General features: G+C 38.9%; 1 protein-coding gene across 1 annotated transcript in view; it reads left to right on the forward strand.

Moving 5' to 3' along the window:
- Positions 1 to 13,706, forward strand: part of PLPPR5 (phospholipid phosphatase related 5) — a 41,749-nt gene that overhangs the window by 14,011 nt on the left and 14,032 nt on the right. The window contains exons 2-3 of the mRNA XM_062497243.1: positions 7,010 to 7,142; positions 9,355 to 9,605. Of these exons, the coding sequence (XP_062353227.1) occupies positions 7,010 to 7,142; positions 9,355 to 9,605 (384 nt within the window). The remainder of the gene's footprint in view (positions 1 to 7,009; positions 7,143 to 9,354; positions 9,606 to 13,706) is intronic.

Genomic DNA, 13,706 nt, shown 5'->3' on the forward strand with positions numbered 1-13,706 from the left:
AAGCCATAAAGAACCACAGTCTTTTCCACATGTCACTTGAAGTCCAGTGGAAGACTTCCTTGATACAGCTGAGTGCAGAGATGAACATACATGAAATTCATCTTCTGATAGAGAAGGTAAATCACAGAGCTTTGAGCATTTTGTTTTTCCTTCACAAATAGCACAGTATTTTAAAGGTTGAAGTTAAGTGCTTGAGAAAAAATGAAAAATTTTTGTCAACTTTTTTTCAAACTCCTTAATGAAATAATTATATTTAACAACAGCCTTTTTCATGTATTCATCAGAGATCAGGAGACTAAAATCAGTTGATATTTGCTCATACTGCAGCTTGTTTTCCCAGGGAGGTGTGTTTGTAAAGTGTGGTGTTTGGAAACTTTGCATAATGGCATCCTTGGCTTTTGTAAAAAGAAAATGAGAGCAATTTAAAAACTGTAAGAATTTCTTATGATAACCTTATCTGGAGTATTTGAGTCTATAGTAACTTCACAGTTTGAAATTTGAATTTTAGGAGGCAGTTTTGAATTAATTTTTCTCTTTTCCCTTCACCATTTACTAGGGATTTTTTAGATGCAGAGGTTTTCTCTAAATTAACATTTTTGTCCCTAGTTTTTTGATGTTATTTTTTAAAATTAGAAGAGCTTGATGCAAGGGCAAGAATTCTCAAGAATGTCTCTCATCTACTACCTCTTGCAATGTGTTTAGCAAGAATACTCATGTCAGTATTGTAAAACTGTTCTGGCATTTAGTTTTAGAGCCAGGTGCCAGACACTTAGTTGGCCCCCAGACTGCCACACTGGTGTTCCTGAGAGTGTTTTCCTCACGTCCTGGCCATTTCTAATTGCCTGGAGAGCTGCAGTGCAGAGCAGCTGCATGTTCCTCATCTCACAGTACGAAAGACTCACAGAAGCAGACACGAGCAGGTGGCAAATGGCAAGCACCCCCCTGGGTTGTGTGCCCAGTGCCTTGCCTCAGTCCTGGAGCATCCATGGAGTGTCATGCCAGGCCTGGATCTCATGTGCCACCAGTTGTGGCCCTCTGGTGATGGCACAAGGCCTTCTCCTGGTAACTTTTTCTAAATGACCTTTTACATAAGCAGCCTTTGCTTTGGCATTGTGCGATTCCAACCCTGGTGCTGCTCTGCAGAGGCTTTGCCCAGTGGACACCACAGATGGGCTCCAGAGGAGATGCCATTTGCACACATGATCACTTGCTCAGTTAAGGAAGAAAGGAAGCTCTTAAGAGACTCTGTACTTCAAAATATTCCTTTTTTTTTCCTGTTGTGTGGTAATGAATGAAGGTGAGTCAGTGAATGAAGAAAAGTTATCTATGTTTCTGTGATTATGCTCTCATGTGGTTCATTTCTGGTTTCCTGCTTATAAATGACTGGTTATTGTTTGCCTCTTGCTTTCAAATACCAGTGAAGTCTTCCTAAAGAGAGCAGCCTTTATCGTAACATTGAGTATGTCTACAATGTGCTAAAAAGGAAAATAAAGTCAAAAGTAACATTACTGTTTAGCTGCACTTAGCCTTACTCTGCTCTGCAGAGAAGTGAGTAAAGCAGGTCATTATTAGATATGTAATCTTTTACTTTTATGTAATTTTTCTTTTGTAAGTGGACATGACTAAATATATTACTTTTTAGTATTTTCCTAAAAAAAAAATGGGGAGCACATATCTTTAAAATTTACAGGCTCAGGCTAACTATTTTTTTTTCAAAATATTTTTTTAGAAAAACAGCTTTCTTTTTCACATCTTTTCTGTAGACCTTTAGAAGCTGCTATGCAGTATGGTCCTATATCCTCATGCTGAATGCAGGAGAGGATATTTGTAGTTAATCAATACCACGCAGATTTATCTAGAATTTATTTTTTCATTTTCTGCAAAATTACTGGTCATTTGTTACTTTAGAAAATGTACTTCTCTGAAAATTGACCCGGGCATTTGCTGTCAGTTTAAGCAAGCAAGAAGCAATGAGAACAAGAAAAACACGAAGAAAATGGCCTCAAGGGAAAGCTCTGCATAATGGGCTTGAAATTGCTACTGCTGGAAATACTGTTGCTGCTTTTCCTGCCAGGGCTGTCACCTCACTCAACAATTTTAGCTTCAAGTGGAGAGTGGAGCTTTACATTCAGCATCACTAAAGGCAAAGGTTTATGCTCCTAGATTTCCCAAACTCTGAGGCCACTATGTTCATTGGTACATGGATGGCATTTTTAGAGAGGAAGTAGGCCAGGAATAGCCCATAGTTTCAAAAGCTAAAAAGACAAGGTAAAGAGCAGGAATAACAAAGCAGATAGAAGCCGTATTTTTAGAAGAGATCTGCGCCACAAAGTGGGAACTCAGAAGTGAAATGAATAGGGAGGCCATGCAGTACAATTGATAAGAATTTTCCTAGAAATAGGTAAACAATTCCCAAGGTTTTTAGCTCCATTTCTTACCTTCCCTTCTTGCCTGATAAGGAAGAATGAGGAAGTTCATTCTAGAGAGAAGAGCAGAGCTAAGGACTGCCTGAGATGCTCATTCCCCCAAGGCTGTTTCTTGAAGATAGTCTCATAGAAGACTTGGTCACTGTTCAAGTCATGCCTAAATGGGAGAAACACAATGAATGAAACAGTCAGAAGGGAAACTACAGTGCACAGTATTGTAAAATATTCTTAACTCCTTGACAAGTTGAGCATATGGATGAATATTCAGTGGTCTTCTTAATGCAGTAACCACTTCTCAGTGTTACTCATCTATCTCAGTGGTTGCTGTAGTTACAGCATAACCTTGAGAATTGGCAGAGAGGGAATAGTGTATTCTATGACATTCCCTGGCCTGTATGAAATATTTCTTGAACATTTCTGTAGCCTAAAGTAGGTGTTAGCTGGAAAGGTCTGTGACTGTATACACAAATTTATTTCCTAATCCCAAATTGAGATTATCAACCTTGCATTTCAAGATTTATCCTTTTTAACCATATTCATGTGCCCTCAGATATCTTGTCATGCAAGTGAATATATAAGTCTCACTTGAGTTCTGGGGCTTTATAGGGGGTTGCATGAAAAATATGAGAATGTAGGTCATAAAGTAAACCTCGTCAGTATCTTAGAGTGCAGATTTAAGGTTATTTATTTATTTATTTATATAGGTACTGACTGTTATAAACCATGGGAGACACTAGGGGAAGTTTGTTTATGGAGTCAGTTTACTGGAAAATCAACAATGTCAGAGCTGCTCTAGCTCTAATATTTGGAATGAGTCAGGCTTGACATTTCGAGTTGAAAAGAACGCAGAATTTAGAACCAAGTTAAGAATATACTGGATGGAAGGACAAATTAGATTTTTAAATTGACATGCAGTGCTAAAACTAGGCACAGCTTGCCTGGATTCAGAAAAAATGACTAATACAGAAAAAAATGGATTTACTTGGGAGAAAGGAGTCAGTGTAGAGAATGTATACAAAATGCTATAAGAATCCTGAGACGAAAACAAGGAAAGGGACAGGTATTAGTGGTTGGCAATAAATGCAAAAAATGTTACTAGTATATAACCGCACCATGCAAATCAATCAGCTAATATAATAGTGTGGAGTTAAGAGGTGAAACAAGAAGAAATAGTAATTTTAGATTTCATCCCTCTCAAATTCTGTTCCTGGTTGTCAAATGGATTGTCACATCACAGACAGGACATGATTGCCATGGAGATGGTTCCAAGAACTCCTGTAATATAATTTTTGCTGGGTTAATATTTTTGTGCTTCTGTGAGAAAAAATGATCATTCTTGTCTTGCTCCTGTTGCAACACTTATGTACACTATGTTTTTGTCTAAGGACTCTGCAACTTGTTTAGACATGTTCTTCAGAATATTGGAGAGCCTGAGCTTTGTACTGTTAGACTTCAGATGAAAATTGTTCTTCCCCTTATACTTTGTATGCTGTAGCTATATGTCAAAATGGAAGGATGGCCTTGGGGAAGGATGACTTCACCTGCTTTTAACAACTGTTAAAGTGTCTGTGAGCTAAGAATTTTAGTACATACCTTTGGGAAATTTGTACAGTGATCTACAGAGTATTACCCTGTTAGAATAAGGTAATAGATGCTTCTAATATCCTCTCTTTTTTATTGCAATCATATTTCTTTCTGTACCTGAACTTGTGTACTTTTGTCCAGGAGTTTATGTTGTCAGAACATTCAGATTCTCCATTGCAATCTTTCACTGAGAATTTTGGAATATTCCAAAAAACTTCTTGCCCCAAGACTTAGAGAAGAAGTACACAAATAATTCTGTTAAATTAAATGTCATTTGTTGGCTGGTTACAACTCGCATATGAAGTGAAAGGGGTAATGGTGGTTCCTGTGCCAGCTCCTTCCAGCAATATACCAGGCATGCAAATTGCTGTAAAGTGTAGGAGGGATATTGCTCTCCTTTCCTCTGCTCTGTAGAGCTGATTATTGCCAATGATGCTGGAGAGAAGAAGGGGAAGGAATTGCACTGGGAAGCAGAATTTCTCCTGTGTTTTATTGAGATGGAAAAGGATTTTTCTTACATTTCTGAAACATCAATAGGCTGATTATTGAGATGAGCAGTGCTTGTGCTGAAGGAAGGAGAAGAGCTTTAGCTGAGCTGCCTGTACAGAAAAATAAAGAACCTGCATTTATTGCCAAATTCTAGAAGGAATCTATCTAAGCGAATCCGTGGAAGCACAGAGATGAATGCCTTGTGTGCTCAATGACTCTTATTACTTCTGACAGCAGAGCACTAGGCCTTCTGTAGCAGAACTTTTGTCTTTAGCTGAATTCCACATCCTTCTGACCCTTGCACCTACGTGCTCACCTTCAGAGTATTCTTGTTCATCTAAGAACTTGAATGCTGCTGTTCTTGGAACAGAGGGTTTTCTTCATAGAAATCACCATCAAAGACAGGAAATGTAATGAGGAAAAACTGCTGGCAGCAGCAAAGATCTAGATGCAGCCGATGAAGACAGATTGCTGGAAGTGAGGATCTCCTTTCCTATAACTCGACAAGCAGTTCTCTCTTTAGTAAACCCCAGCTTCCCAAGAAGACAACCTTTATTCTTAGATCAGCAGATTCAGTCTCTGCTCAGAGCTGGAGAGTTGAGCTTGCTGGCACTCTTGCTGTACTTGCAAAAGGTTGAGCACTGTATCTCACAGATGCTTCCTTTGTGCAGAATTCTGCTCTTTCCTGGAATTTCAAAATCCGTGAAATCTGTCGAGTTTAGCAGAAAGAATTAAAAGCAGAATCTGACTCTATTCAGGTTGCCTAGTCCTTGAGAGGAGAGAAAAGCATTACTGTGACTCACAGTAAAAGTATTAGCATTTCTGTTCTCACCTTTATGAATCATGTCAAAACTGATATTTTTGGTATGTTTTTACATGAGAGCTATAGGGATCACTGGGTTGATTTCTCCTTTTCATAATTTGAGGGATCTTGAATCTAAGATTGAATTATTTTTCATATTGATCATTTGCTAATTATGGATGAAGAAATTCTACTTCACTGGGCTGAAAATTTGCTTGCATCAGAATAGAGAGAGGATATTTGTTAGCTCAGATATTGAAACTTCTCTTTTATCTAAGAATTTCACTAGGATCTGAAGCCAGTCTAAAGTAAAAGATAATGATTGTTTTGGTGACAAATTAAATTTTGCTTTTTACATACTTGCTTCCAGAGTTGTTTTTATTACTTGTGCCGCATTATTTATAAGTAGCACTTTCTTCCACATTTTACTCTCCCAAGGGTATCTGCATAATCTACAAACAACTAAGGAAGGTCATTAATTGCATCTTTCCTGTTGACAACAAAATGTGCATGTGAGCCAGTGCCCACAGATTAATTATTTTGTAGAACTGTTCAGACCTATTGTGATATATTAAAAGATTTATATTTTTCTGTTAGGGCAAAGGTTTAGAAAAACCTCAGCAATTAATTAGATTTGATGGTCTTATTGCTTGTATTTGTGGAGTATTAAGGTTTCACTTTGGTAGTCTTCATTCTTATTGATCGAAGTGTGATGTACCTGTCAATAAGCTTAAAGTTTTTCATGTGGAGGATTGGAAGTGCCTTGCCTGTAAGTTCCACAGTGTATCAAGGTTCGAATCCAGAAGTCAGTATTTGACCCTTCTGCTCTGCTTTTCAATTATCCCTGCCATAAAGCTTCAGTGTCGTAGCTTTAGACAGATACCTGCTTAAGGTCTTGGCCTTGGCTCTCGAGTCTCAATCCATAACTGTAGTGAATAAATTAAAGGTCATGCTTTGTTGTACAGGTAAATATAATACATTTAATTTTTTTTTTCTCATTTGGTAATTTTTATGTTTTTTTGCCAACTGTAATGTGACTGATATATAGACATGAGAACTTTACTTTGGTAAAGTGAATGTGAAGCAGGCCATTCTTAATATTAAAATATCAGTTGTGACACTTTGTTCAAGCATGAGGAACAGAACTAAAGCCAGACTTGATAAATTTAGCTAGCAAAATGTGAATCAAACCCTGTTATGTGCCTCCCAGCAAACCAAACCTCTGATGTGAACAGGACCTGTGTTTGATTTTTTTTTTCCTTCTTTCTCTCTACTATAGTCCAAAATGTAAAACTCAGCCCTGCCAAGTCCTGAGTGTCAGTGAATGCCATGTGGGAACTAAAATGTTCAGCATCTTCCAGGATTAGTCCTTTACTTTGGTCCAGATTTTGTGCATTATGTGATCTGTCGTTCTTGAGCTAACAGATTCCTTTTTCTTTCCCCTCATCCTGAAAACTAGGTTGTGCTATGTCGACTACAAATCCTGGTTGTAATAATTTATTCTCTTTTAAGGCAAATAAAGTAAAGCAAGCCATAAGGCATATTTCCCTTATAAGAAGATTAATGTACAGAACTTGATTCACTTATGCTGTCTTTTGTGCTGGTTTGGTCTTGTTTCTTTAAGATGAGATGTCTCTGTAATATTAGTGTATTTTACTTGCTGTAATCTGATGCACCATTTCTCTCCCCTTTTTTCTCCTCCCTTAAGATTATCGTTGGAGAAACTGCAGTCTTTTGTCTACAGTTAGCTACAAAGGATTTTGAAAACCAAGAGAAAACAATATTAACTGGAGACTGTTGTTACATAAATCCACTGGTGCGCAGGACCATCAGATTCCTTGGTATGAGCAAAATTACTGCTTTCATTTTCTGAATGGTGAGAGTGATCAATTATGTTTTAATTTTTACCTGGGGAAAATACTCAGATAATCATATAGCATTTCATATGTAATCTTAAGTCAGGTGCAGTTTTCCTTTTAGGCAGCAAATAAAGCTTTTTGGAAGTTTGGACTGAAAAACAGTTGCAGAAACAGCAGTAAGAGTAGAAAAAACTGCGACCATTAGGGGGGGAAACAATCAGCAGGCCTGGAGTGGAGAAAGGTGATACCCTTGTGCCATATCTATAGTGATATAGATAGTGAACATACATACACCAAAGCTGAAGACATTGGGATAGAGATATGTGTTTGAAGCCAAGCCAATTTAGCTGCTTTCTTAGCCTGGGTATGGTATTACAGTCTCTAGCAGAAAACTGTACAAAGCTCTACAATGGTTTTGGCTGAAACTCCCCCATTGGCTTTGGTATATATGTGTCATCTTTTAGTAGATATTTGTCATCTTTCTTACTTATTTGTTCTAAATGTATTTGGAGGGAGAAATCTCACCACTCAAAATGTGTATTGAATGTTTCCAGATGCTGCTTTTTAATACATGTAGAGCTGGTCTTGTTCTGCTGTTTGCTTCTCTCTCATGGTTGTATGTAAAAGAAACAGCTGGAGGAATGAAGCCTTGGGGCAGCTAATCCTGTTGTGTGCCCCAGTCTCAGGGGGAGGGAGGGCATTGCAGCTGTGCCTGTTTTTGCAGTGTATTTGCAACTGTGCCTGCCTTCCCAGAATGCGATTGCTCCCGATAAGGAGACTGTCTTGTGTAGGTCTGGAGGTGATGGGTGGTGATGATTGCATCCCATTGCAGTTCCTCTCTGTGTAATCAGTGCCTGAGTTTTCTTCCCAGTAAGTGGTCCCTTCCTTCCTCACAGAAGCAAAAACGTTTGGGAGGGGTGGCAGGAGTGAACAAAGGCCTCTCTGCTGTGCCAGCAGATGAGGCATCATTACCCATTCTGCTCCCCCAGAGTGATGTGTCCAGCTGTGTTGTGCAGTGCATACCCTAGGGACTGGCTGGAAGGCCCTTCTGTGAAGTGACAGGGCCAGGCACAATGTTCTGCTCACCAGAGTCTAGCATCTTGGCAGGAATTGATGTTCATGTGACATTGCTGACCAACCAGGATCTCAGAAATCACCCTTGGTCCTCTAGGTTTGCTAAGTAAAACCCTGACTTTATAAATGTATGTTTCTGTGGAATTATATCTGCTGTGATGTTGATCCATTAAAGTCCTTCTAGTGCCCCATGAAACTGGGATTTTCCAGAACTCACCCTATATTCACAGTGAATTGGAGTATGGGAAAGGTAAGGTGATCTGCCCACGGAAGTATAGGGGGGATCTATAGCTCAGGTGGAATTGGAAAAAGCACCCACTGGCTTTGCCTGCTGGTCAGTCTGCTGTGTTTGCATGTTCTTCCAGGGCTCATTTTGTATTTATGAAAGGATAGAGAGGAACCTCAGAATAGCAGAAATTTTTCTTTTAAGTAATCAGTACATGCATTTACATTCTAATGAATGAGTACATGTGCTTAATGTTTTGCTGATATGTCTGATTAAAAAAACTCTTTAGCATAAGTAGTTCCTCAAATATATAAATCTTTAGCTCACTGTGTTGATACTGTGATTAATATGCCATGCATAGAGATTTACCCAGTAGCAGGCAGATGAAGACAACTGGTGCATGGCAATATTGAATTATTCAGTACTTTAGATTCTTTACAACTGCAAGGGGGGAAAAAGTTTTTCCAGTCTGTGCTATGACTTTCCAAGTTAATTCTCCATCAGAGTCTGACCTTGGTTTTCAAGGAGTTTTATTGGGTGAAGAATTTCCCTCTGTCACTTCTATTTAGTGAACATGAGCAAAAGTTAGGTGCCAGTAGAGCCAGCTACCCCAAACGGGGGATATGCATGGATGGCTGTGGGGCCTGGGAAGGCAGGCTACTTGCACAAGGGGTGAGTGTTCCTATGAAAGATGGGAGAGACATCAGGTGTGTGGGTACACTGCAGTATTGCTGCTGCAGTTTTGTAGGAAAATACCATCTCCAACATAAGCCATGGTCTTTGGGGTACAATACCTAGGAGGATTTTCATGTTCTGGAGTGGAAGAAGCTGGTGTATTGCTGTGATAAATACTATAAATTGTCAGGAAATGTAACTCTTTGTTTCCCTCTTTAGGAATTTACGCATTTGGACTGTTTGCTACGGACATCTTTGTAAATGCTGGACAAGTAGTAACAGGGAATCTTGCACCCCATTTTCTTGCACTTTGTAAACCCAACTATACAGCACTTGGATGTAAACAGTATACACAGTTCATCAGTAGCGTACATGCCTGTACTGGAAATCCAGACCTTATCATGAAAGCCAGAAAGACTTTCCCATCCAAAGAAGCAGCACTAAGCATATATGCAGCTATGTATCTGGCTGTAAGTATTATATTATTTAATATCACTGTATTTTTGAGAGCAAATTGCTGGCATTGTGAGGGGGAGGAGGGAGAAATGGGCAGAAGATAAGACCCAAAACTGGCTGATTTTCTGCATGCAAGAAACTCAGTTACTTACAGTAACTTCTGTAAGTTACTGTGAGAATGATTCATTTGGTTTAGTTCTGATGAAGTGTGGTGGCTTCTGAGCCTTGAAAGCCAAGACAATGCTAAGAAGAGGGCAAGGTGTCCATAAAGGGTTTGGATTACTTTTTCCCCATTTCAGAGTGTGTGGGATAATCCTTTGCTGGGTGCTAAGAAGTAAGGGTAGGGATTTCTTCTGACTGGTAGTGGTACTGCTCTGTGTTTTAACCCAGTGCAGATCAGTAGAATCACACATGGCCGTATTCTTTGGTGAGGTGAAGCAGAAGGGTGAGTTGTATGTATGTCTGATCTCTGCATGTTTCTCAAGATCCATGTGTGTCTTTTGGTGTCAGAATTGGTATTTATAGGTACCTCACGCGAAGTCAGTTTGGCTCTTACACAGTAAAGTGGGCTACAAGACAATCCACCCTTTTTTCTCTGTCTCCTCTCTTTTACAGAGAGTAATGGACAGTTCTGGGATAAAAACCAGGTGTTTAATACCTGGATCAGAGCTGTTGTATAGGTTGTAGAGGGCAGGGGAGAGAAAGAGTCACCATTTAATCTCACTCAAGTAACTCTGACTTAGTTTGGAGTACATATTGTTCTAGTCTTAAGCAGGAGAAAGCACATGTTTCTGTGCTGGGGCCAAGTTCTCTCCAGCACACGCCTGTGGGAGTGTCTTACCTGACCTGGGCTGGTAATCACAGCCCTCTGCAGCCCTTTGGATGAGCCTAGGGCTGCCTTCAAAGTGTCAGTGGGAAACGAGGCAGGTGTGTGTAGCTTTGTGCTCATTGCAGGAGTCAGCTCTGACGTTCCCTCAGTATTTGACCAGTGGCCTCCCCATGGATGTGTGTGTATGTGTATGTATGCACGTGTAGATTCGCGTGTGTGTGAGTGTGTGTTGCTTTCCAGCACATACCCATTGAAGCAACTTTTAATTCCTGGTTGATCTGGAAACTGATACTTGACATTGTGGCAAGGATCCCAGCCACCGACTGTGTGTCAACTCGGTGCTTCTGCACAGGGTTTGAGAAACAGTTGCTTAAAGTTTGCAGCACTGATGGTAACATTTGCCAGGTTCTTTGTGAGTAAGGTCTGTTTAAGGGATGTTGGTCATCAGTTAGTACAGGCAAATACTTACAAATAAGAGATGAACCATAATATTCTAACTTGAGGCAAATATAAATCTTCTACTAGTATTGTTTTTATTTGGGGATATAACTAAGGATGAAACACTCTAAATTTGATGCAAGCTATTTTAGAAAATACCCCAAATTTTTCATTTTAATTGCTCCTGTTTTTCTCATCCATCTGTAAAGTTGGATTTCCACTGTTGCCATGAGTCAGAATAACTAGGAAACCAGCTTTTCAAAGCAGAAAGTAAAATAGTATTAATACATTTCAAAAACAAAAAGTAGACATCAGTAAGGTTTAATACCTAATATAAATGGCTTTTGACATGAGCAAGAAGACTTTATTCAGACCTTTTCTATGGTCAATTTACAGTTAGAAATATAAAAAATTAAAGCTGCTGATTCCATTTCATGACCATTTTCCCTTCCAGTCACTACAGAAATTAATATATCCCATGTCATTAATGTACTGCTACATGGTGCTTCACACTGCTATCATTTAACTAAAGCACTATAAACTATTCTCAGGACTTTTAAGTTCCTGTAGTAGCTCCTTGTTGCAATATTGACAGGGTCATTGTTCTGGTTTGTTTTGTTTTGTTTTTGGTTTTTTTTTTTTCTTTAATCCTAAGCACAACTGAAGCTAAAAATACTGTTTATTACACTCCAAGGGAAAAAAAAAATCAGTGTTCCAATATCTGGGGTCATGTCCTTACACTGCAGTGATGTTTATCAGGATAGTTGGCCCTAAATAACAATTTTCTCATCACTGTTCACAGGAGTAGAAGATTTAAAACAGTAGCCTAGTCTTTGAGCCATGCTACAACAGTTATTGAGAGCGTGGACATAAAGACCTCCGTAACTCACTGTTTCATTTGTGTATAATCTTTGGTACAAAATGTGCTTTCTTTTTGGTTAACAGAAATTTTGGAGAGGGGGAGAGATTGTTATGGAATCCTCCCTGGGTATTTCAGACAGCTGTGCACAATGCAAAACCATCTTAAAGGAAAAAAACACACAAAGAGCTGACTCAAGGGTCCTTGCTCTCTGAGGTGGTGAAGTAAATGCTTTTGACTTGTGTGTTTTCACTGATCAACCCATTTAGAAACAAAGCCTATGATTTATCTAATAAATTCATCTATCTTGTTCCATTTAAGTGCAGCCACGTCCTTATCAGCTAGCATCTGTGCATATTGTCTTGTTAACAATAGCTTCTGTTTCCATCGAAGTTCTTGAGTCTTCTGTTTTTCCCCTCTCCCCCCTTTTGAGAGTGGGTGGCTGCTATGGTAACTCAGAATTCCCCCTCCTGCTTGGAAGTACAGTCGTTTTCAAACAGTTGTTTTGCTAATATTTAGAGCTTTCTAATGTTTGCCTCCATTACTTCCAGTACCTTTTAAGAGAGACTTAAGCAATAGAAATGTTGAATGGCAGTGCTTTGGTTAGGTGCTTTCTCTGCCCTGCTTCAAACACAGATTAATTGCCTTTCTTCTTCAGACTTTCAGGTTCATTCTTTCCAGTGTACCAGTGCTTTCAAAATGAACTACTGTAAATCTGTTCCGAAATCTCTAATTAATCTGGCTGGTGCCTGGATTTTTCATTAGGTGTCTTCTCCGATCTCAGTTGACATCTTTTGTTTGTTTTTGATTGAGTCGGGTTAATAAGTTGACTGCATTTGCTTTAATTTCTTATCAGCATTGCAATTCACACTTTGTCAGCTGGAACAGTATTTGCTACATAGGTCTTAAGGCAAACACTGGAGCTTTATTAAACAGTGTTTAATTGTACGAGCCATATTTTGATGGGCAGCTGGTGAAGGCATGATAGGCCTCTCACACAGACTTAAGGGAGTGTTCAGGAGGAAAAGGAGCCAGAGCCATCCATTAAATTGACTTTGTTTCCAATTTTTGTTAGGAAATTAAAGGATACTTCTGGCTGCCTTTCAGGGACAGTGCTAGGAATGAGGAATTTCTTTTCAGTATCTGATACAGCAAGTATCCCTCAACTGATAATGAAACATACGAGCTTCACATACTGAGTGTATTGGTTTCTTTCAGACCAAATAATAAAATAATGTTACTGTTTGGTGCACTGATACCATTGATTAATTTGGAATTTATCTAAAGACCTCTATGAATTTCATGTCAATCAGCTTTTCTTTACAATTCAGTTCCTCAAGAAAGCAGCCTCTGTAATAGGTGTATCTCATGGTCTTGTTACAGTGAAAGTTGTCTCCTACCTTCTCCAGTTGTTTTACAGTTACAGCTGTGGGGAGCCTATAGTGGGAAAATTAATAGTAAAGTCCAGAATTCTAGAGCTTGCTTTTCCTTTTGCCAAGCTAGCCCCTGACTTTGAAAGCTATTTTTTGTCTAGGGTCATAAATAATTAGATCAAAACATATAGAGAAAGCTTGGAGGAGGCTTCAGAAACACTGAAAGAAATCCTCAGTGGACAGTTGCAGAAGGACCCAGATGATTTGAGAATATGCCTTTGGTTTGCTCTAGAAATAATTTGACCCATTAATTATTACCAAAGGATGCTGAAAATATCTTAGATTGTCAAACAGGATTCTAACTAAACTAAACTGTTTATGGATTACAACAGCCCACTGTTTTTTCAGCTTTTTGATATGAGTGTCTCTTTTCTTGTAGGTCTGATGAATATTGAAAATCCCTTGGGTGGAACATTAATAACATTACTTATATTACTTAAATAATTCAAGATGATTTCTTTAATGCTAGCACATCATAAAAGCAAAAGAAAACACAAGATAATTTGTGTTTGAAGTGCTGCCGGGGGTGCCTGTACAATGATTTCTTCCTCATTCT

The sequence above is a fragment of the Cinclus cinclus genome, chromosome 8 (assembly GCF_963662255.1).
Source record: "Cinclus cinclus chromosome 8, bCinCin1.1, whole genome shotgun sequence".
In the NCBI taxonomy this organism is placed as follows: domain Eukaryota; kingdom Metazoa; phylum Chordata; class Aves; order Passeriformes; family Cinclidae; genus Cinclus; species Cinclus cinclus.